The sequence below is a fragment of the Poecile atricapillus genome, chromosome 28, assembly GCF_030490865.1.
Source record: "Poecile atricapillus isolate bPoeAtr1 chromosome 28, bPoeAtr1.hap1, whole genome shotgun sequence".
Lineage (NCBI taxonomy): Eukaryota > Metazoa > Chordata > Aves > Passeriformes > Paridae > Poecile > Poecile atricapillus.
This window is the reverse complement of record NC_081276.1, coordinates 4371914-4393735: the sequence shown is the minus strand read 5'-3', so window position 1 is coordinate 4393735 and position 21822 is coordinate 4371914. Positions and strand designations below refer to the sequence as shown.

Below are 21822 nucleotides of genomic sequence, written 5' to 3'. Positions count from 1 at the left end.
CATGCCGGGGTGCCCCATGCCCCAGTGTCCATTTTGGACTGCTCATATTGGGGTGCTTGTGTTGGAATGTCTTTACAAGGATGGCCGTGGTGGTGCGCCCTTATTGGGGTGCCCCATGCCGGGGTGCCCGTTCTGGGATGCGGGTTCCGGGGTGTCCGCCTGTCCCCGCTGGTCCCCGCGAGGTGGCGCCGGCGGCCCGGGAGAACCGGGGGGACACGGCGGGACCTGCCGGGCCGGGGGACACGCGTGGGGACCCGTGCCGGGGGCAGGGAGCGCCCCGCCTTTGGGGAGAGGGCGATGGATGCCCCGTGGTTGGGTGATGGGTGAGCTATGGCTGCACGGGGGCGATGGGTTCCCCATGGGGCGCCCAGTTTGGGTGACGGGTGCCCCGTGTGCGGTGCTGGGCTGACGCGTCAGTGGTGCCTGCTTGGGGGTGATGGGTGCTCAGGTTTGGGTTATGGGTGACCCAAATATGGTCCCACCCCCACATTAGGGCGTGGTGCCGGGTGAGCTGTGGGGTGGGTGCGGGGACAGCCGGTGTCCCCGCGGGCCAGGCACGGGGCGGGACACGTGGCGAGCCGGCGCTGCGGGGACAAGGGACCCATTGAGGAGGCTGCGTGTGCCGCGGCTGCCTTCGAGCGCTCCGGGTCCCGGGAGGGTGACTCGGCTCTGGCACCGCTGCACGCGCAGCTGGCACGGTCCCCTCGCCCCCACGCAGCCAGGGCATTTGTCCCCGCACATTCCCTGCTCAAACAGGGGCGCGGGGATGGATGCAGCGGGGATGGAGCTGTCCTGGGGCGGAGATGGAGCCTGAGCGTTAAACACTCTCCTCGTGCTCGCAAATTCCTCATCTGATAAAATGCTTGGAATGGGTCCCAAACGATGCCACGCTGGAACCGGCCGGCCTGGCAAGGTGGAGGCTGGGAAGAGCCCGGAGCCAGGGGAAAGCTGGACACTGCACTCCCTCTGCCTGTGAAATGGAGCCAGGACGCCCCCACCCCCAAACAAGGGGACAAAAAAGGGCGAGAGAGGTGGGAGGCAGCAGCGAGGACACTCCAGCCCACCCAGGGGACCTGGTTTGGCCTCTCTGTCCCCTCTGCCAGGGGCCAGGGCAGGGCAGAGGCTCCTTGGACTGCACCAGGGTCTTTCCAGGAGCTCTCCGGCAGTGTGGGGTTAAACACAGCCAGGGTCGCAGCGTCGGGCAATTCAAGCTCCAGCACAGCCTGAAAAGACCAAAGTGGATTTGTTTTCCCCTGGCAAAGCAGAGCTCTGATGGGAACCTCCAGGGGCTGGGTGGAAGGGAGCCACTGTGTTCCAGTGAAAACATTCCTGGTAACTTCCCTGGGGTTCAGGACTGCTCCAGGGGACTGAGCAGGTGACTCTTCTGCCATCAGCTGTGCCTAGCACAGGCGGTGTCCCTGGATTTGTCCATCTCGTTCCTTGCTGAATCCGGGGCTCTGGGTCCTCATGTACTTTGCTCCCATCACTGTGTGAGGGAGGCTCTGGCAGTGGCAGCCGCGTCTCCTTAGGAACAAAAGCCGCCAAACTGGGCTCAAACAGACCACTTCCAGGATGGAAACGGGGACCACTGGCACCGGCACAGCTTTGATGGCTCACCCACCCCAGCTCCTCAATATCAACAGGACTCCCAGTGCAAAGGAAACTGTTGCATCACTTTGTTGTTGTGGCAACTGCAGCCTGAGCATCCCTGGAGAGATTTGGCCCAGAGAGTTGCAGGACAGATGGAAAGGACAGATGTTGCTCTGTCATGTGGAAGGGAACTCCTTGGTGCCATGCAGGATTGACCCCAAGAAATTAAAGTGGGGCTTGGAAAATTGCACTTGTGGTGTTTTGCAGGAGGGAAAGGGAAATCATGCACAGCCATTGGAGCAGGGTGTTGGAGTAGGGAGCTGTCTCCATCCCTGGGGCTATGGACCACCAGCATCCTGTCCTTCCACTACCAGGGCTCCGGTTGGGATATTTAATCTGATGGGAACAAACTTGCCTGCATTAACCTGCCTCGTGATCCAGCTTGTTATTGTCAGCTAAATTGGGTCAATACTGAAGATGAGCTGTTGCTGGAAGGCAGGTTCACATCAGAACAGCTGATGTGCACCTCAAGCCCCTGTGCCAAGCACTGGCCCTGCCCAAGGGTCAGTGAACACGATAGAAGCCGACCCCACAGCCCAAGGGGAGTAACCCCAGTGTGGGATGAGCCCCAGAGGTGCCTTTGCCCGTGGTTTATGCACAATGCAGAAAACTGCTTGTGCAAAGTGTATTTGGTGCATTAATGTCCTCCCTGTGTCCCCCCTTGCCTGCACAGTCAGGACCCCGGTTCTGAGGGATCCCTGGCTGGGCTGTGTGGGAGCAGAGGTGGGATGTGGGAGCAGCAGGGCAGGAGGGGCTGTGCCAGCTGCCTGTAGGCATCAGCTGCCCACTGTACACTCTTGCCAGGGAAAAATCTCTTTTCCAGTCCTATAGGAGTGGAGTTGTGTGCATGGAGCTGTGCAGAGCTTCTCCATTCCTCCCTATCCAAACTGGTTCACCTGGTGATGGCAAAAATAATTCAGCCCTGAATTGTGCCAGCCTGGAGCCAGGAACTGCAGCTGGGGGATGCAGCAGGACCAGCACACCTGGGGAGGAGATGGGAACCTCTCCCCCCACAAACCTCCACACCAGAAAAATCCAACTGCTGCCGATTTGGAGCTGGATTCTTGATTCTCTGGAAGAGCAAATGCTGCAGGTCACTGCCTGGTGTCCCTGGAAAATCATCAGCCTCTGGAGCACTTCAGCACCTGGTGTGTCCTGATGCAGTGCAGAGGAGCTGCAGGAGGGCACAGGGTGAGTGGGCAGAGAATCAGGGAATGGTTTGGGAGGAACCTTAATGCCCATCCAGTTCCACCCCCTGCCAGGCTTCCACCATCCCAGGCTGCTCCAAGCCCAGTCCGCCCTGGCCTTGGACACTCCCAGGGATTCAGGGGCAGCCCCAGCTGCTCTGGGCACCCTGTGCCAGGGCCTCCCCACCCTCCCAGGGAACAATTCCTGCCCAAAATCCCATCTAACCCTGCCCTCTGGCATTCAGAAGCCATTCCCCCATCCTGTCACTACATGCTCTGGTCAGAAGTCCCTCCTGAGATTTTTATATACCCCCAAGACATCCAAAAAAGCAAAACTCCAGAGCTGTCCAAGGGGACAGAGTGGCTCCCAGCTCTCAGGGATTCTCACAGTTCTCAGGGACAGTTCAGCTCACTGAACCAGCAGAAAACAGGGCATTGCCCTTCCTTGCTTCCCTCTCTTCCAGATGTAAAACTCAGAGAAATCAATGAAAAGATGTCCTGATTCAGGCAGGTGCTTCAAAAATGACCCACTCCCCACTACCTGCCAGGAGACATCAGCTCCAGCACTGAACCCTGGCATGGTGGCCAGATGGTTGGGATTCATCTGGGAAATCCTGGAAGCTTCCATTACTCTTTATTAGCAGCTCAGGAGCCTGCTTGGGCCACACAAGGACTTGGACGACAAACTGATTAAAGACCAACCTAACGAACTCAAAGAGAATTCTTTAAATGGAGCCCGCTGTGCCTTGGAGAACTCCTGCCATGTCTATTTATTTAAATTTAATGGAATTTTTGTGGTAAGCTAATTAAAAATGAATTGATTATTTAAGAGGCAGTCAGAGCAGTTTAAGCACTGCTGACTTGATGATTTTAGTGTTTTCCTTAGAAAAGCATTCCAAGCTATGGAGCTTTCTGCATGTACAGACATTTAAGGGAGAGAAAAAAGATACAAAGAGGGGAGTGGATAAGTTTGGAGCTGGCCTTTGAGAGGTTTCTGGATAAGGGAGCAGCCATGGGGACAGGAGCAGGGCCACATCCCAGCCCCCATCACAGAGCTGTGCAGCTACCCCCAATAAACTGCTCCTGTCTCTGCTGAAGGCAGAGACCTGTCAGGAAATACAGGTGTTAAATAATGTACAAAATCCCTCTGCAGGCAATATCCTGCTCCAGCATTCACTGCCTCTGGATGCATTTCAGGCACGGTGCATTGCCTGCCTTCCTATGGAGCACAGGGCCACAGGCAGTGACCCCAGCCACGACACCAGTTTTCAGCCCAAACACTGGATGTCTCCATGCCACATCTCCATCCCAAAGGATCTGTAGAGGTTCATTGAATGCAGGAGGCTTTGCCTGGCCCTGGAGACACATCCTAGAGAGGAGCTGAGTGAATGTGATGGCACCAACACAGGGGCACCAAAGCTGAGCTCCATGGCCCCAAACCTTCCCAGCATGGTTAAGCCACAACCTCTCCAGCAGGATAAAAGAATGATGGGATTAATAAACTGGGGACAACAGCCAGGAGAGCCAGATGGCAAAAGCATCCTGCCCTGAGTGGTGTTTACTTGTCTTTGACTGAAAAAGTGAGGAACTGCAGGGGGAAAAGTTCCCAGGCCACACTGCTACCACAGGGCAGCAGCTCCCAGCACAGCTTCCACCCCCAGTTTGATGGGGAAGGACTGGTTTTCATTCCAGGTGCCATCTGGCTCTGCTGGACCGGGCTCACCCATGCCCAGCTGGGTTATGGGCACCTCCTCAGGATGCTCCTGTCCCACAGGGATGCTCATCCCCAGCAGACACTGGTTCTCAGCTGTTCTTCCAGCCCTCAGATGGAGCAGGGCACCTGGCCCAGTGTCACTGTCCCCTGGCCCTCTCTGGCAGTGTGGTGTGAACAGATGCGATGGGGAGGGTGTGGGTGCTGTGGTGGTGCTGGGTGCTCTTCCCTCGGAGTGCAGGGCAGGGTGCCAGGGTCCCCAAATGTCCCCAAAACCCAGGGCAGGGCACACAGATACCCTCAGCTCCCAGGACAGGGTGGCAGGGCAGGATCACAGGGCACTGAGATAATCCCATGCCTCAGGCCAGGGTGGGAGGGCCCCCAGGTGTCCCTGCACCCCAGGGCATGCGCATGTCCCCAGAAGAGGGAAATTATCACCCAAAAGACTGTGAAGGAGGAAGCTCTGGCCTGATTTTATCGCCCAGCTGAGCACCTATAGACATGCAAACGGTGTCACCCTGCCCTGCTGGCACCTATAGACATGCAAACGGTGTCACCCTGCCCTGCTGGCACCTATAGACATGCAAAATGCTGTCAGAGCCCATCACCGGGCACTATAGAGATGCAGGACCGTGTCACCGCTCCCAGCCCCCACCCAGGGCACTTCCCGGTTCTGTCGCTGCCCGGCTGGGGTGCACTCAGTCCTACTCTCAGGTTACGTCGTGTTGTAAAGCTGTAGCTGCCGCCACGGCAGCTCCCGATGCTGCTCTCGGCACCCAGTGCTTGGTGTCTGTGGCTGATGGACCCTGTCCGCCATATCCCCCCATCCCCGTGTCCCTCTGTCCCCTTGTCCCCACTGGACACTGGTGCTCCCCCATGCCAGTAAAGCTCCTCCTCAGAGCTGTGTGGAGCCCCCTGCACAGCCTGGCACACACAGCCCTGCGTGTCCCCATGTGCCACACGGCCCCCATGGCTGTGACTGGGACCGTGTGGCACCGGGCAAAGCTCCACGTCACTTGTGTGCAGACTTTGCACCAGGAGCCACGTGGGCTCGGTCCAGTGACCCATGGGCAAATCCTGGCCTCACAGGAGTGTGCCAGCCGTGTGCCATCATGTGTGTGTGCCAGCCCTGTGCCATCATGTGTGTGCCAGCCTTGTGCCATCATGTGTGTGTGCCAGCCCTGTGCCATCATGAGTGTGCCAGCCTTGTGCCATCATGTGTGTGCCAGCCTTGTGCCATCATGTGTGTGTGCCAGCCGTGTGCCATCATGTGTGTGCCAGCCCTGTGCCATCATGTGTGTGCCAGCCCTGTGCCATCATGTGTGTGTGCCAGCCCTGTGCCATCATGTGTGCCAGCTGTGTGCCATCATGTGTGTGCCATCCCTGTGCCATCATGTGTGTGCCAGCTGTGTGCCATCATGAGTGTGTGCCAGCCCTGTGCCATCATGTGTGTGCCAGCCCTGTGCCATCACACGAGTGACCCAGCCCTGCAAGGCCACATGAATGTCACATGCCAGCCTGGTGGAGTCACAGAGAGGGTCCCACCCTTGCCTTGCCACATGTGTGTGGCACCACCAGGTGCCATATGTCACCCTTGCTGTGCCATGACCAGGCATCCCCCTTGAGTGCCTGGTGCCAGCCCCGTGCTGTCACATGGAGGGTCCCAGCCTTGTGCTGTCACATGGGTGCTCCACCCTTACACAGACCCTGAGAGCCATGGCCACCCTCGCCCCTGCTCATGTGTGACAATGTGGCCCATCCTGCTCCCATGTGCCACCTTTGGCCTTGTCACCTATGTCACACTATAGCCTGTCCTGCTCCCATGTGCCACCCTCTCCCCATCACACATGTGACAATGTGGTCTATCCCAGTCCTGTGCCCATGTGCCAACTTCAGCCTTGTCACACATGCCACAACCAGTTCTGCTCCCATGTGCCACCCTTGCCCTGTCACTTGTGTCACACCAGCCCCTCCTGCTGCCATGTCCCACCCTCACCTTGCAATGTGTGACAATGTGGCCAGTCCCTTCCTGTGCCCATGTGCCACCCTGGCCGTGTCACACGCGTGTGACACCATGGCATGTCCTGCTCTCATGTGCCATGTGCCACCCTGGCCGTGTCACACGCGTGTGACACCGCAGCCTGTCCTGCTCTCGCGTGCCGGGTGCCACCCTGGCCGTGTCACACGCGTGTGACACTGCAGCCTGTCCTGCTCTCGCGTGCCGGGTGCCACCCTGGCCGTGTCACACGCGTGTGACACCGCAGCCTGTCCTGCTCTCGCGTGCCGGGTGCCACCCTGGCCGTGTCACACACGTGTGACACCGCAGCCTGTCCTGCCCTCGCGTGCCGGGTGCCACCCTGGCCGTGTCACACGCGTGTGACACCGCAGCCTGTCCTGCTCTCGCGTGCCGGGTGCCACCCTGGCCGTGTCACACGCGTGTGACACCGCAGCCTGTCCTGCCCTCGCGTGCCGGGTGCCACCCTGGCCGTGTCACACGCGTGTGACACTGCAGCCTGTCCTGCCCTCGTGTGCCGGGTGCCACCCTGGCCGTGTCACACCGCCCCGTCCCCGCTCGCTCCCGGCCCCCTCCGCGCGCGACCCCCGCCCGCATCCCGCGCGCGGAGGGGGGGGAGGGGGGCCCGCGGGAGCGCGCGCGGTGCGGGGGCAGCTGAGGACAGGGGGGGAGGGAGGGAAGGGAAGGGAAGGGAAGGGGGGAGGGACCGCGGGGCCGCGCCCGCCCCTCTCCCCGCCCGCCCCCTCCCCGCGTCTGTCGCGTCGCTCGGGCCCGGCCCGGCCCGGCCCCGGCGCCTCATTGTGCTTCGCCTCACGCCGGCCCAAGATGGCGGCGGCGCCCGAGAGCCCCGCGAGCCGCCAACGACAATAGAGGGAGGGACGGGACCCGCCGCCCCCCCGGCACCGGCCGCCCCTCCCCGCCGCTCCCGCCGCCCCCCGCCCGCCGCACCGCCCCACGCCCCCGGCCCGGCCCGGCCGCCGCACCCCGCCCCGGCCGGCCCCTCTAGCATGGTGCGGGGCCGCCGCCGCCTCGTCCTCCGGCTGCCGACATGGGCGAGAGGCTGGAGCTGCGGCTGAAGTCGCCCGTGGGAGCCGAGCCCGCCGTGTACCCCTGGCCGCTGCCCGTCTACGTGAGTATGGCCCGGCCCCGCACCTGCCCCGCGCCCTGTCAGCGCCCCCGGCCCTGCCCCGGCCCTGGCAGCCGCCGGGCGATCCCTCAGCGCCGGCCCTTCCCGGGATCCATCGGGGTGATCGCCCCTCGTGCGGGAACCCCCCCGGAGCCCCGGCCCCGGGTGCCGCCGCTGCTCGCCTGGAAGTCAAATCCCCAATTTCATTTTATAATTGGTTGACTAAACCGAAGGGCGGGGAGGAGGAGGACTGGTTAATGAAAAGTTTTCGTGTTTTCCTCGCGCTGGGCTCGTGTAACTGATTAATAACCGGTGCTGCTGCGAGCAGGGTGGAATCCAGGGATTCTGGATGGGGGAATAGCGCTTAAATTATGGATGGCCTCGGGTGGTCGTGGGGACCCCCAGGACCAGCCGCAGAGTGGGAATAAACAGCGGCCAGCGGCGGTCGTGGGTCTGGAGGCAGCGCTGGTGTCCGGGGCTGCCGCCAGTCCCCTCCAGCCGTGCCCTTGGAGCTCCCCTTTTATTTATCCCGAGCAGAATTCGAGCCAGCCGCAATCCTCGTGCTTCTAAATAACATGTCACTTGTCCTTGCTTAGCTACCGAGCGGCGTTTTTCCTTAACTTGCCCGACTTTCTCCCGAGCCCGGACGAGCGATGTGTGACCTTGATAACAATGTCCATGTTCAAATTAGTGACAATCCCACGAGAGGCGAAAGGCTCCGGGGAGGGTATTTTTGGATGTGTGTAGGCTTCCTATCAACCCTTGAGCAATTTCTCTCCCTAACTGCATGTAGCCCCTCGGAGCTCAGTTTGCAAAGGCAGAACGTCTCACTATATGTTTACTTGGCGCAGGCACTGTTGATTATCCCTGCGTTCCAGGCTGTGCTGTTGTACGTGAGCCGTTTCCCGGCGAGAACACGCTGGGACGCACAGGCTGGGGCAGCTGATACTGCTGATGTTGTTGCTCGCTTTGGCAATCGCTTGTGTGTGAGTGATTAGGAATATATCGCTCGTGGCAGGGGGAGACGGCTGCCTGCTCCTATCTGCCGCCTGCCTTGCGAGGCTGCTGCTGTAGCCGTGCCTTTCCAAAACATCCTCCATGCAGGCTGGCGTGCTGCTGCCGGCGCGTCTCCCAGCACACACTGGTTAATCGCAGCCTTTCCTGTTTGGGCAGCTCTGTCAGTGTTGGCGGGCGCGCGCTCTGCTCAAATTGTCAGAAACTGAAAGTACAAGCGATGACCGGGTTCGGTTTTTTCCTCGCCAAATATTAACTCGTGTCTCCCCCTCCACCCCCCTCCCCGAGCGGGTTGTGTGAAGCGGAGGTTAAAGATTACGCGGGATAGGGATTGTTCTGGGAGGGAGGGATGTTTTATGTCTGTTCCCAGAGATTCCTACGGGCTTAAAACCCGAAAAACCGAACCCCCCCGCCCTTTAATTTAAGGGTGAAACGTGTGTTTTGCAGCATGGGAAATAAGGATTTAGTTGATTCGGGAAAGCTTGAGCAGCTGTTTTTGAGGATGGCAGAATAAATAGAATTTCTTCTCGGTTAATCAGAAACGCAGCGGATGGGGATGGGGGTGGTGGGGGGAGTGTGATCCTCCCCATGTACTAAAAAACACCACAAACCCCAAACATCCTTCTATTAAACCGTCCGCTTGGCCTTGCCAGCTTTTCCAGAGTAATTCCCTTGTGGATGTTTCACCGGGAGCCGCGCAGCATCGCGCCCCGCAGCTCCGGGGAATGGAGCGCTGCCGAGGCGTGCTCGCACACACGCACACCCCAGCGCTGGCCGCTGCTCCTGCTGAACCCTGGGGCTCTGCAAACAAATCCCTGTGTCCGTGGCAGCGCTTGGCCTGCTGACATCGTGCTCTGCTGAACTGCAGCCGCGCTTTCCCCGCGCTGGCTCGGCCCCGAGCTGCCGGGAGAGCTCGGCTCGCTTTGACGTAAGCAGAACATTTCTTAGTTTCACCGCTCGTGGTTCCGAGGAAGCAAGGTGGGATAGCTGAAGGGAGGGGAAAAACCACAGCACGCTTCAAGTTTTTATTTAGTAGCGTTCTCGTTGCTTCCTGTTGGACTCTGAGATGTGTTTTCCGAGGAGAGCTGGAGGGAAAGGGAACGGGAAACTCACGGTCCCGGCTGGTTATTTTTGGTGAGAGCAGCAGCAGCGGTGGGGAGTCATCTTTCCCAACATCCGAGGCTCTGTAGTGTGAACCTGCTGCGTGCCCGGGCTCCGTGGTGTGATGTAACCCTGCCTTGAGTAACTTGGCTATTTTTATGCTCTTACTACATCTCAAATTAGCGGCGTCGGTGTTGCTGCGTAGAAGGCTGGTCTCTCCTATTAATGGACGCCTGGATTAATACCGTGTCTCATTTATTGCCGGGTTGCTGCTTATTTCGTGTATAATAGGAAAAGTGGGGTCTCTCCAGACTGCTGAGTCCGGATAATAGCCCGGCTGACAACCCGGCGCTTGTTGGGATGCTAAAAGAGCCGGGGAGGCTGATGTGAAACATGTATTTCCCTTCGAGTCTAATTAGGGCCGTGGGAGGAGAGAGAGAGTGGCGGTGGTGGTGCAGCTCCAGCCTCCCACTGCCTTCCACACAAAACTGAAAGTGCGGCTCCTTCCCCCGCCTTCCGCCGCCTCAAAGGAAAGGCCACGGTGCCCTAATGAAGCCGTGGTGAGCCGTGCTGGCCGTGCCACACTGTGATGAGTAAGTTGAATAGTGCATGGTGAGTAATCTCTCCTCATGACTCACAAAATATTTTCTGATGTTGACCTCTGTTTTTGTGACTGCCCCGCTTAATCAGAGCTGAAGTGAGTGTACTCTTTTGTGTGCTGGTTAACTCCTCGGCTCCCACGTACTTGCCCCACTTTTTGCTCGTGCCAGGTTGTCAAGAGACCAGGGATACAGTGTTAAAATTTTAATTTTGATGCTACGAAAGATACAGGCCTGCATAAAGGAAGTATTTGGCTGAGAGACTGGAGTTAATGGATCTAACTGGTCTTAAATAGGCTACTGCTGGTGGAGGATGATGGCGTTTTCAGTTATACTTCAAGTATTTCTAAGCATAACTTGGTACTCATTACTTAGTTCTGAAAAGTACAAGGGGTGAAGTCCCCTTGTGTAGTTTTAAGACTTGCAGATACTTATTTTTTTTCCCCAGAGATTTTTCTTAAAATGGTTCATTCTCTTGTCTCTGACTTTTACTATAGTTAAATTTGAATATGAATTAGGTTTAAATGTGAAGATTTTTCATTTTATACCACTGTAAGGTCTGCCTGATCCGTGAGGTGTCTCAGGTTATACTTTGAACTCTTGACAAGTTCCTGCTTAGAGTCACAGATTGTTGTGTGTGCAGGAGGGAGAAAGAGGTGGGGATGTTGTGGAGTGGATCAGCTCTACAGTCTGGTCTGGCAGGGTTCTGCTGATATATCTGTGGCACCAGGGAGGGATTGCTTGCACAGAGAGCTGAGGAACAGGAGGTTCAGAGCTGCTGAAGCTGATAATTGTCCCCAGAATTAATGTTAGCTGAACTGCACCCTATTGCAGCACAGAGCTGGTGAATGTGGAAAAGCCTGTTTGCAGTCTGTCAAAGAGAGGACAACACTGTGCTTCATTCATTTGCTCTCCTTAAGGCCTGCACTGCTGGGGTTGGCAGAGTGATCGGTGTCAGTGCTGAGCGGGGACAGGAGGCACAGCCAGGTGCTGAGGGGGAGCCTGCTTGTGCAGGGCTCTTGTGGCAAGTCCTTTCCAGTTTTCAATGTTGCTGGGTGCAGGTGTTTTCCAGTTTCAGAGTGAGGCATTGTCTGTTGTGCTCTGTTCCCTGTGGGGTGGCATTCCTGTGGAAAGTGGCTGCAAGCATCCTTGTGCATCAGGTTGTTGTGGGTTGTGTTCCCCTCTCCCTGTTTGACTTGCAAGGGCCAGGGGGTTGAGTTGTGACAGTGCTGGGAACTCCTGCAGCCCCTGGGGATCCCAATAGCGTTGTACTCTGGGTATAGGATCACGCAATCATGGAATGGTTTGGCTTGGAAGGGACCTTAAAGCCCAAAGGATCCACCCCCTTCCAATATCCCAGGTTGCTCCATGCCCTGTCCAAACTGGCCTTGGACATGTCCAGGGGTTGGGGCAGCCACAAGTGCTCTGGGCAACCTGTGCCAGGACCTCACCACCCTCACAGCCAAGAATTACCTTCTGCCCTAGTTACCATATGGGAATACCATTTTTTTAATCTACCAATTTTAGTCCCTTTTTCCAGCCTTTGACTCTGTCCCAGGAGGGGACAGTCCTGATGGTGCCACTGTGCACATCTTACTAGGGTGGTGAGGAGATGCCTCTGCCCTGAGCTGCTGGAGCTTAAACCTCCAAATTAGCACCTGTGATGAGAAGTCTGGCTTGAATTATTAATTTATTTGTCTGTGTTCCTCTTCCTTACTGCTGACTTTCCACTCAGCTGTGATGGCAAGAAAATTCTCATTTTCTAATTGAGTGTTGTCAGAGCATCACCCTGCACCTGGAGGTGTGTGTGTGGCTGCTATGGGAGTAATGGGATACAAGCTTCTTACTACTAGAGTTTGTACAAGTGGGAGGGTGCAGAGTGTGGGTTTTGGGTTTTTTTTTTCCCTCTCTACTGTCGTGATCCAGCTGATACCATTCTGTCACCAAAGGAATGTGCTGTGCAGGGAGACCTCAAGGGCAGGGAGTGTTAATGAAAACCACAGCCCATCGGGGATTGTCACCTTTGAAATTAAAGATCAACGATGGAGATGAATAACAAACCTTGTTTGAGAATTGAATCCTCTTTTTCTGTGCGTGTCACTCAGCTTTCCTGGGAAGAGTTTCTGTGATGCCTGGCTTTGACTTCCCAGGCAGCAGGGCAGGTGTGGGAGTGCCACAGAATGGTGCTGTAGATGAATTTGGGAAGGACCTAAAGAGGAGCTGAATTGTTCCCTTAGGGTTGGAGCTGCCCTGCTGCTGAGGGTGGTCCTGTGCATCCTGCCCCCTGCCACAGATCCATCCCATCCTTATTCCATACCCCACTGCACTGCTGTGGGATGAGCTGATGGAAAACACGTTTTGTGTGTGCTCCTGGCTTTTCCCTGGGATCAGCCTGTGCTGGAGGGGGAAGGTGAAGCCCCCCTGATCCTCCCTGCGGTTGGGAGTGTTGTTGCCTGTGGAGCTGTGTGTGGGGCGGCTCTGGGAACGGGATCGCTGGAGAGATCTGGGCTGGAAAAAAATGTTTCAGTGTTTTGAGAGGCGGCCCCCCGCCCTGCTCCGTGAAATGTGAGTCAGGGCCTGCCCGGGGCAGCCGGCCCTACAAAGGAGGCAGAGGAGGAAACTTGCTCTGCCTCTGCCAGGCCAAAACCTCCTCACCCCCTGAGTAATCGCCCAGAAATTCGGCAGCCGTGGCTGAGTCCGGGGGGTTTCCCCCCGCTGCTGTTGATGCAGCTTATTGGGAAATGCTTGTGGGGATGACTAATCACTTAGAAAAGCTTGTCTAGCGAGGAGAGGTTTGAACGCCTGAGCACAGTTCCGATTTCTCAGCACCTCTCTCTCTCTGCCTGCCCTCCCCACTTGTAAAAACACCTGGAGTGGGAAGAGAGCGAGCAGCGTGAAACTGGGAAATATTGACTCAGTCATTTCTAAAGCACTTGGGTTTCTCTACTGCCCAGCAGATCACAGAGTTGGCACAGTTATATCATTTTTTTCTGCCTTTTTCCGCAGTGCCAGCGGGCTCAGGGATGTGCTCTTGGGGGGCAGACGAGCCCTACAGCGTTAATTGTGCAGCACGTGGGCAGCACAGAGGAGCAGCTTCCTTCTGGGCTTTGCCCTTTGAAGTAGAACTTGCCCTGAGTGACAATCGGTGCTTGTTCAGTTCTCAAACTCCTTTTGTTCCAAGCTCTGACCCATTGGGTAGAAGATAAATCATGAGTTCAGTTAACAGACATTTTTTTTTTCCCCCAGTTTGAAAAGTGAAAGTTGGTCTCTTGTCTTGCATCTTAAGACCACACTAGTATTTATTTTTTTATATAACTGATTTATCTGAAAGGCAACTGTTGAAAGACAGAGTAGCTGTCCAAGACTGCTTGTTTTCCCCCTTTCATTCATCAGCAGATGAGTGAGGATTAATGTTCCTGTCCCAGCCAAAGTTCCAGCTCAGGCAATTCAGATTTATCTACCTAAAAATTCACCCATCAGCTCCAGTTGGACACAGCACTGAAAGCTTTCAGTGTGCCAAGGGAAATCCATGCCCCCACATGCAGCTCCAGCTCTTGTTCTTCATGGCAGCCTTATTATATATGGAGATGATTATCCTTTCAAGTCTCAGATACGGGACTGAATTGTGTTGCCTCTGGGAATTTAGGCAAAATATCTTACCTCTTGGTATGTGAGATTTACGGGGGATTTAATCACCCTTCTCCCCAGACATCCATATGTCTACTTTTGTACTCTTCCTTCTTTCTTTTTCCCCTTTCTCATTGACTTGCTTTTTTTCTTCCTGCTTTGAGTTAACCTTTAACTGTCTGATTAAAGTTTTGCACTGTAATGATCAACACAAGGACCAGGGGTAGGGTGAGTTTATTTGTCCCTTGCAGTGTCTTTTATCACAGATTGATAATCATAAGGTGTCTCAACATATTCCTACTTCAATTATTTTCTCCTTCCTAACAGAAGGATCCACAGAAGGAGGAAAAGTTCGTGTTAGGAATTGTGAACATATTTACTTTAATGGTAATTACTAAGGACAAAACCAACACTGAAGAGAAACAAGAAATAAAACTGAATAGAAAAGTTGGCCACATGCTGCTAGAGCTATCAAATCAAGTAGAGACTATTTTTAGAGCATAGGAAGAGGGTGAGTATATTTTACAGCAGGAAATGATGGAGTTCAGAGTATTTTGGTTTGTTTCATTTCACAAGTGAATGAGAGTTTTCTAAAAACTTACACTGAAAGAACTTTGTAGTGTTGGATGAAAAATCTAAGGAACTTCTGAAGACAGATAAATGAAGCATTGGAAAACTTTTCTGAATCAAACACTACAGATAGTTCTGAATTAAATTTCTGAGTAAAAATTAATGGGTTTTAATAGTGTTTCTTTGTTTTTTCTGGGTACTGTGAAGAGCAGTTTCCTGAGGTTTTGGCATTAATGAGTCATTTACTTCTTGGAGTTCAGCACTATTATTATTATTTGACACTAAAATTCTAACAACTGTGAGCTTTTGAGGCATCTCGTTCATTCCTCAGCTGGATTCCCTCTGGGCTGCAGGTGGTTCCCTCTGGTTCCCACATCTGTTGGCAACAAGTCCTGGGAGATCAGGTGCTGGCTCAGGGTGCCCTTTGAGCTCTGGAGCTGGGTTTGGAGTCTTTGTGGATCTTACCTTGGCTTCCATCCCTGCCCCTTACAGCAGTCATTTGAAATTCTGCAATCTGTGAAGAATACATTGTGATATTGTATAGTCATTTATAAGTCTTTTAAAGTAAAAGGTTGTGGAAATGGTTGGTGGCTGGAAGTTGATGTTTGCTGTTCAGAACCTCCACAGGATCACTGTTCTGCTACAAAAGTTGAAGCTTATAAAGGAAACCCCATATATATATTTATCTTTTTATTTTTTATTTTTTTTGTACCTAACAGAACTCCATTCCCAGTGGGCTTCAGAAAGAGTACAAGGTTTTGCTGCTAATTTCAGTTATGTGGAATATTTATGTGTTTAAAGTAGGAACAGAATTTCTGAGCTGTCCAAGACTGAATTATCTTTACAGAATATAAAGTGGTTGTTTAAGCTGTTGTCTCACCAGTTTTCCCTGCAGGAGATGGGGCTCAGGCTGTGCCTTGAGCTTCCCCCCAGCTCCCACTGAGGGTGTGGGAAGACCCTGGGCTTGTGAAGGAGATGGTGGCTGCTTTTGGCACCAATTTTGGGACTGTGTGTTCATTTCTTCCCTTGGGTTCTGTGTGAAGGTTTGTTCTGGCAGTGTGGAGGATCAGAGATGTTTTGTGCTCCCCTGTACCTGCATGGGTGGGGTATTTCCCCCATGTGCAGTTTGCAGCTGGGACATCTGCAGGTAGAAATGACTCTTGTAATCTCTGTTCCCTTGTGCCTGAGCTGCTCTCATCCTTTGAACAGTATTTGTGAGTTGGTCTGGTTAAAGGGAACTGAACCAAAACCCCACAAAAGTTTAGTTTTAGTTTAGGCCTCCCCTGCCTCTGCTGTGTGTGAACACAGGCGCTGCTGGCCCAGAGCAAGAGGTGACTTTTGGGGAAGTGGTGGCAGGCAGGTGGCTGAGTGGGGTTAAACTGTCTGAAAGGGTGGCAGGGCTGTCTTCCTCAGTTTCAGGGAGTGAAAGCTCAGCAGTTCCCTCTGTCCCAGAATGAGCATTGCTGGGTTCTTGTGCATGTGCACATGGCATCACCAGAGCATCTGCCCAGTGCTTCCAGCTGCCTTGGTGTGGGCAGGGTGTGTCACTGCCTAAAACTCACCTGGGAGGGGGCAGTAGGACACACCATTGCTGATTTGACCATTGTGAATTGCTGTTTTACCAAAATAATTGCATTGCCCTACGTATTTTAACATAAACATTATTTTAAACTTTTTTTTTTTTTTGCATAGTGGAATTACTTCTTTTGTCTGGCTCATGCTGGGGAAGCTCATCCTGCTGTGACTGTCCGGTGTGCCTCCAACACTCCTGCAGGCTGATTGCATGTTAATGGATTGACACAGCCCCTCCTGCACGTACCAGGGGAACCATTCCCTCCTGCATCTGTGCAGTGTCCGTAGCAACAGTTGGGATTGCTCTGTGGAAAGGCAAAACTGTGGTACTGTGGTTGAAGTAGCAGCAGTGAAAGTGCAATCCCTGTTGCAACCACACTAAATGATTATCCAGAGCAGTTTGGATCTTCTTTCCCAATGCCTGTTTCCTCTGTTAGTTTATTTTGGCTCTTGGGCCAACCCTTTCTTTTCATTTAAATGTTCTTATGTAGCCATTAAGGAGGCCATAGTGACCACCATGTTTTACATTTGGTTTTGTGTGACAGTAACTTAGAAACTACTGAAACTACCTCAGGCTCTGCCTCCTGCTGTGTGTGAGATGGGCTTCCAAATGCAGTCTTGGGAGCTCTTCCTTCCCTTGTCTTTTCTTCCTTGAAACTGGGATGAAAAGTATGGATACAAGGTGTTCTCTGTATGAGATCTCTTTTTATACATTCTAATAAAAATGTATTCTTGTGAATGTCCTTGTGCTTTCTTGATTAAGGGAATGACAGTAATTGGGTGGTTCAAAGGAGACTCTTGGTCCCTGTCTGTCTAGGTAAGAAAAATTGTGCTATGGTTGTTGCTATGGAAGCTAAAATAGCACAATCTTGATTTGGGATAAAATCTGGTAATATTAAACTGAATCTCGCTATCCAGTATGGAATACTGCATGGAGCTGGCTTTCCCTTACTCAAGGTTTAACTGGTATTTGAAGACAAGGCAAACACCTTAATATGCAATGAGGTGGAAGGCAGAGCTGGCAGGACATGGAACCCAAGATCCTCCCTTCACTGAGCAGCTCCTGGCTGCTGCAGTGGCTGGAAGGGCTCTGGCTTTTCACAGACTCCTGTGACTCCTGTGTTCAGGTGTGCTGGCCATGGATGTGCTCTGGGCAGGGGGACTGTGCTGGTGGATCTCCCTAGGTGGGTTAAATGAAATTAAACCCTGTGGGAAGAGGAACACAAACTTCTGACAGGCTGAAATCCCTGGTTTGTGAGGGCATCCTTGTGCCTCACAGAATGCTGGATCTTTCCTGGCTCAAGGGAAGCTGCAGCTGCAGTGGCTCATGTTGCCTTTCCTGGTGTCCAGAGAAACCCTTATCATCCTCCCCAGATGGAGGGAAGCGAGGGCCTTGAAAGAAGCACTTGTCCCACCAGCCTTCTGCAAGATTGATTGGCTTTTCCTAATCCATCTTTTTGATCTCTGCTAACCATCTTGTCTGCAGCTGTAACATCCTCTCCTTTGGATTTATGGACTGCTGCCTGGGGAGAGAGAGCTGCCACTGCAGGCAACCAAGCTGTTGTTTAAACCCAGGGGCTGGTGGGACTGACCTCTTTTGTTTTGCGAGTTAAATGGGTCGTGTGGAGATCAGAATTTGGCAAATCCGAATGACTTCTGTTAATCCATGAGTGGGGTCAGTGTTCAGGATTTGGGAGGAGGAGCTGTGTTACTTTGGAGTGCTGGGAGTGTATCCAGACAGGGTCATTAAAAGGTACACAAGTGTTGCCATTGATTTATTTGTAACTGCCTTGTTTCAGCTTTGGTTTTCACACATCTGGTGGACAGGGGAAAGCTGTAGGAGATCTCTCCTTCCTGCTTTGCCCCTGTTTGACCACAGCTGCTTTTCACATTTCTGAAGAGCTGCTTTGGTCACCTGGGCTGTTTTGAGGGGAGGAAGCGTGGTCTGGGGAGTCAGAACTGGCTCTGAAAGGGCAAGGGTTGCTTTGGTGTGGGTCTGTTGAGTCTGGGCAACCAAAGCTGTGCCCAGGAATGTTCCTGCCTATGAAGAGGAGACAAGGGGTCATAAGTCTGTGTGGTGCTGGGAGAGTGAATGAAGAATGAGGGACCTGAGTTGTATTTCCTTTTTTTTTTTTTTTTTTTTCTCTCCAAGAACTTATCCAGGTTTTTAAACCATTTGTTCACTGCTCAGGTCTGCAGGCTTTTTGGGCCACCTTTTCACTACCTGTGCTGTGTAGATGATCAGATCTCACAAAGATCTCACTTTCAGAGAATCATGGAATCCCAGATTTGGGTTGGAAGGGACCTTAGACTCATCCAGTCCCATCCCATGCCATGGGCAGGGACCCCTTCCACTATCCCAGGGTGCTCCAAGCCCTGTCCAGCCTGGATAAGGTGTAAGTTGACATGTGGGGAAATAAGATTTAGAAAAATATGGTGCTCACCCTCAAGCCCTAATTTAGGCTTACCTCAAGGCTAAGCACAATTTTGTAAGAAGAATCCAAATAAAAAAGTTGTAAATTTGGAAGGGTGCTTGGGGTGGTATTCCTTGCTCCAGGCAGCGCTGGCTGCCCAGTTTAACTGAACACAAGTTCTTTGTGTTTGAGGATGGAAACCAGAACATTTAAAACTGTTGCTTTAGGTTATAGATTCACTTTAGAATATGGTTTGTTTCACTGAAGGATAACTGTTCTGTACAAACACACCCAGGAGTCTGGGATATGGTACTGGAACACAGAATTAAATCAAAATCTTGACATTTAAGTATCTTAAGGGATGTTAATTTGAAAATTTGATGTAACCAAAGCAGCCACACCTGGAGGAGGGAGGTGGGGCTTTGTATTCAGGGGGAATCACAAACTGTTCCAATAACCAGCTTGTAACAAAAATGTTGCAAACATTTATACCTTACCTTGCTCTTGTAGAAATGTCTGATTTGGTTGTTTCTAGTAGAATTTGGTGTTTTGTGGAACAAAGTTGTGCAGAGATAACTGAGCTGTGGCTGGTGCTGATCCTGTCACGCACACTGATCTCTGTGTATATAATATGTGTTACTGGGGCTGCTTTAGTTTTCTCACCCTGGTGCCAGAGGAAAAGCTGTGAGTGCTGCTGAGTCCTGGAATATCCTGAGCTGGAAGGGACCCTCAGGGATCATCAGTGCAGCCCCTGGCCCTGGCCAGACCCCCCAAGAACCCCACCCTGAGCATCCCTGAGAGCGCTGTCCAAACGCTCCTGGAGCTCTGGCAGCCTTGGGGCCGGGCCCATTCCCTGGGGAGCCTGGGCAGTGCCCAGTGCACTGAGTTCTGGTCATGTTGGTGATTTTTAAATTTGTGTTAACAAACAAAGAATGTGATTATAGAAAAAGATAATGGTTGCTTCAGTACACATATTTGGAAAGAGCTTTTGGGCACTGTCTTATTTGGCTTTCAAATCACATATTATGGCTTCTCTGCAAGATACGAAAGGTCTTTTTTATGAGGAGGTGAAGGGAAAGCTTGAACTCTTAAAAATTTCTCTGTGGTCCAGCCTCAATGGCCTGAAGGGCAAGAGGAGTTGGTGTCTGTAGGAGGACTCAGCTCTGTGTGTGTGGGACAGGAGCTTTGTGTGCTGGGGGCACTGGTGTGCTCAGAGTTCCTGCAGTGGGGTGTTCCTGGCTCCAGACTCCTGTGCTCAGAGTTGTAGGAACATGTGGCTGGAGAAACCTGTTGTAGGAATTGCAAGTGTGAAGCTGTTCAGTCCTGCTGGCTGGAACTGTACTCCAGTGTTTTCCATAAAATGTTGGATGCTCTTTGAAGTGACTTTTGAGAAAGTGTCTGCTTTCTTTCTGTTACTTTTCCAATGAAATATCTTGGCAGAAACTATTGAACTTTCTCTGGGAACTCACGTTTCAATTTAAAATTCAGCATTTAGGCTGAAGACAGAACTCTGTGAAAAGTTCAGCTGGAGAGGGGTTGGCTGCAACAACTCAATGTGTGTTTAACTTCGGTTTGTTTAAAACTTATTGTGAAGAGCTTTGGGCAGTCTCAATAATTACTGCAGACTGCAACTCCTTACTTTAAATACTTTCCATATTAAAGAGATAAGGGTGATTGTGAAAAGCTTCAATTTATGTGGCTCAGAAGATTCCAAGGGCCTCTCAGACGACATAAGTACAGGAACATTGGAAAGTACACCCAGGCCAGGAGCAGCACGTAGTGTGCTCCATCCCCTCCAGTGCAGGGAGGAGGGAGGGAGGGAGGGAGAGCAGCCTGGAGAGGAGGAGGGTGAATGGAGCTGCTCTTTGTGACAGGGAGCACCGTGGTGGCATCATCTCATCTCGTGACTGGGAACAGAACACAGAGGCTGCTTGAGCCTCAGCCAAAAGGCTTCTGCACGCGGGATTCCAGGATTGATGGAGTCTGTGGGAGGCTCTTCCCCAGGAGGTTCCACTGCCAAAGCCCTGTGGGTGTCAGAGTCCAGCACGACACACGAGCACAACCTGCCTGCAACCTGAGTCATGGGCACTGCAGCTGGGAAAAATAATATAAAACACCTGAACTGAGCCAAAAACCCCAAACTCAGAGCCATGGCTGAACTGGAGAAGCTTCAGGCCACCTTTGGGGATGCAGGGTAAGGTTGATCAGGCTGCTGGTGCTGCAGCAGAGCCATCAGGGATCACCATCCATCCTCCCAAGCTGCTGGATTTGGTGTTCATCCCCTGGGGCTCCAAAGGGTTAAAGCTGCTGCTCCGAGCTCTGGTGTGTGTCTGAGTGAACCAGTGCATCTGCTTGGGATGCTGATGGCAGAGCCTGGAGCAGGGTCAGGATTTGGGGGGTTTGGTGGCTGATAAGAGAGGCTGGAGCAGGATCAGGGGTTTGGGGAGTTTGGAAGATCCATGGCAGAGGCTGGAGCAGGATCAGGGGTTTGGGGAGTTTGGAAGATCCATGGCAGAGGCTGGAGCAGGATCAGGGGTTTGGGAACTTTGGAAGATCCATGGCAGAGGCTGGAGCAGGATCAGGGGTTTGGGGAGTTTGGAAGAGCCATGGCAGAGGCTGGAGCAGGATCAGGGGTTTGGGGAGTTTGGAAGATCCATGGCAGAGGCTGGAGCAGGATCAGGGGTTTGGGGAGTTTGGAAGAGCCATGGCAGAGGCTGGAGCAGGATCAGGGTTTGGGAACTTTGGAAGATCCATGGCAGAGGCTGGAGCAGGATCAGGGGTTTGGGGAGTTTGGAAGATCCATGGCAGAGGCTGGAGCAGGATCAGGGTTTGGGGGGTTTGGAGGCTGATAAGAGAGGCTGGAGCAGGATCAGGTTTTGGGGGGGGTTTCAGTTCCATTTGCCTTTTGGTTGCCTCAGACTCCCTGTCTGAGCCAGTTGCCTGAGCATGGATGTGATGCCTGTTGCTCTTCAGTGTCTTTTCTGATTAAATCATGCAACCATAGTGATGAAATGGGGCTGGAAGTTTCTCTAGGAAAAGGGAAGCTGCTCTGTATTCCCTTCAGATATGTTTCCCCTTTCCCCAGCCAGCTCTGCTTTGAAGAAATGTAGGAGATCCTACTGGGTTTTTATATTTTTATTTTCTATTTATTTTTTAATTTTTAAAAAGTTTTTATTTTTATTTTTATTTTTTTTTTTTTTGTGAGACTTGAGACCTTGGGAACTTCTCTGCTCAGCT

At 52.9% G+C, this 21822-nt stretch overlaps 1 protein-coding gene across 8 annotated transcripts in view; it reads left to right on the top strand.

Moving 5' to 3' along the window:
* Nucleotides 1–7517: 7517 nt before the first annotated feature.
* The window catches only part of DOT1L (DOT1 like histone lysine methyltransferase), a 75458-nt gene continuing 61153 nt past the window's right edge, over nt 7518–21822 (top strand). For all 8 annotated transcript variants that reach the window (XR_009279713.1, XR_009279712.1, XM_058858639.1 and 5 more), the window contains exon 1: nt 7518–7691. Coding sequence is in view for 6 of the 8 variants with exons in the window: in XM_058858639.1 (XP_058714622.1) it covers nt 7611–7691 (81 nt within the window). In the remaining 2 variants the exon portion in view is untranslated. The remainder of the gene's footprint in view (nt 7692–21822) is intronic.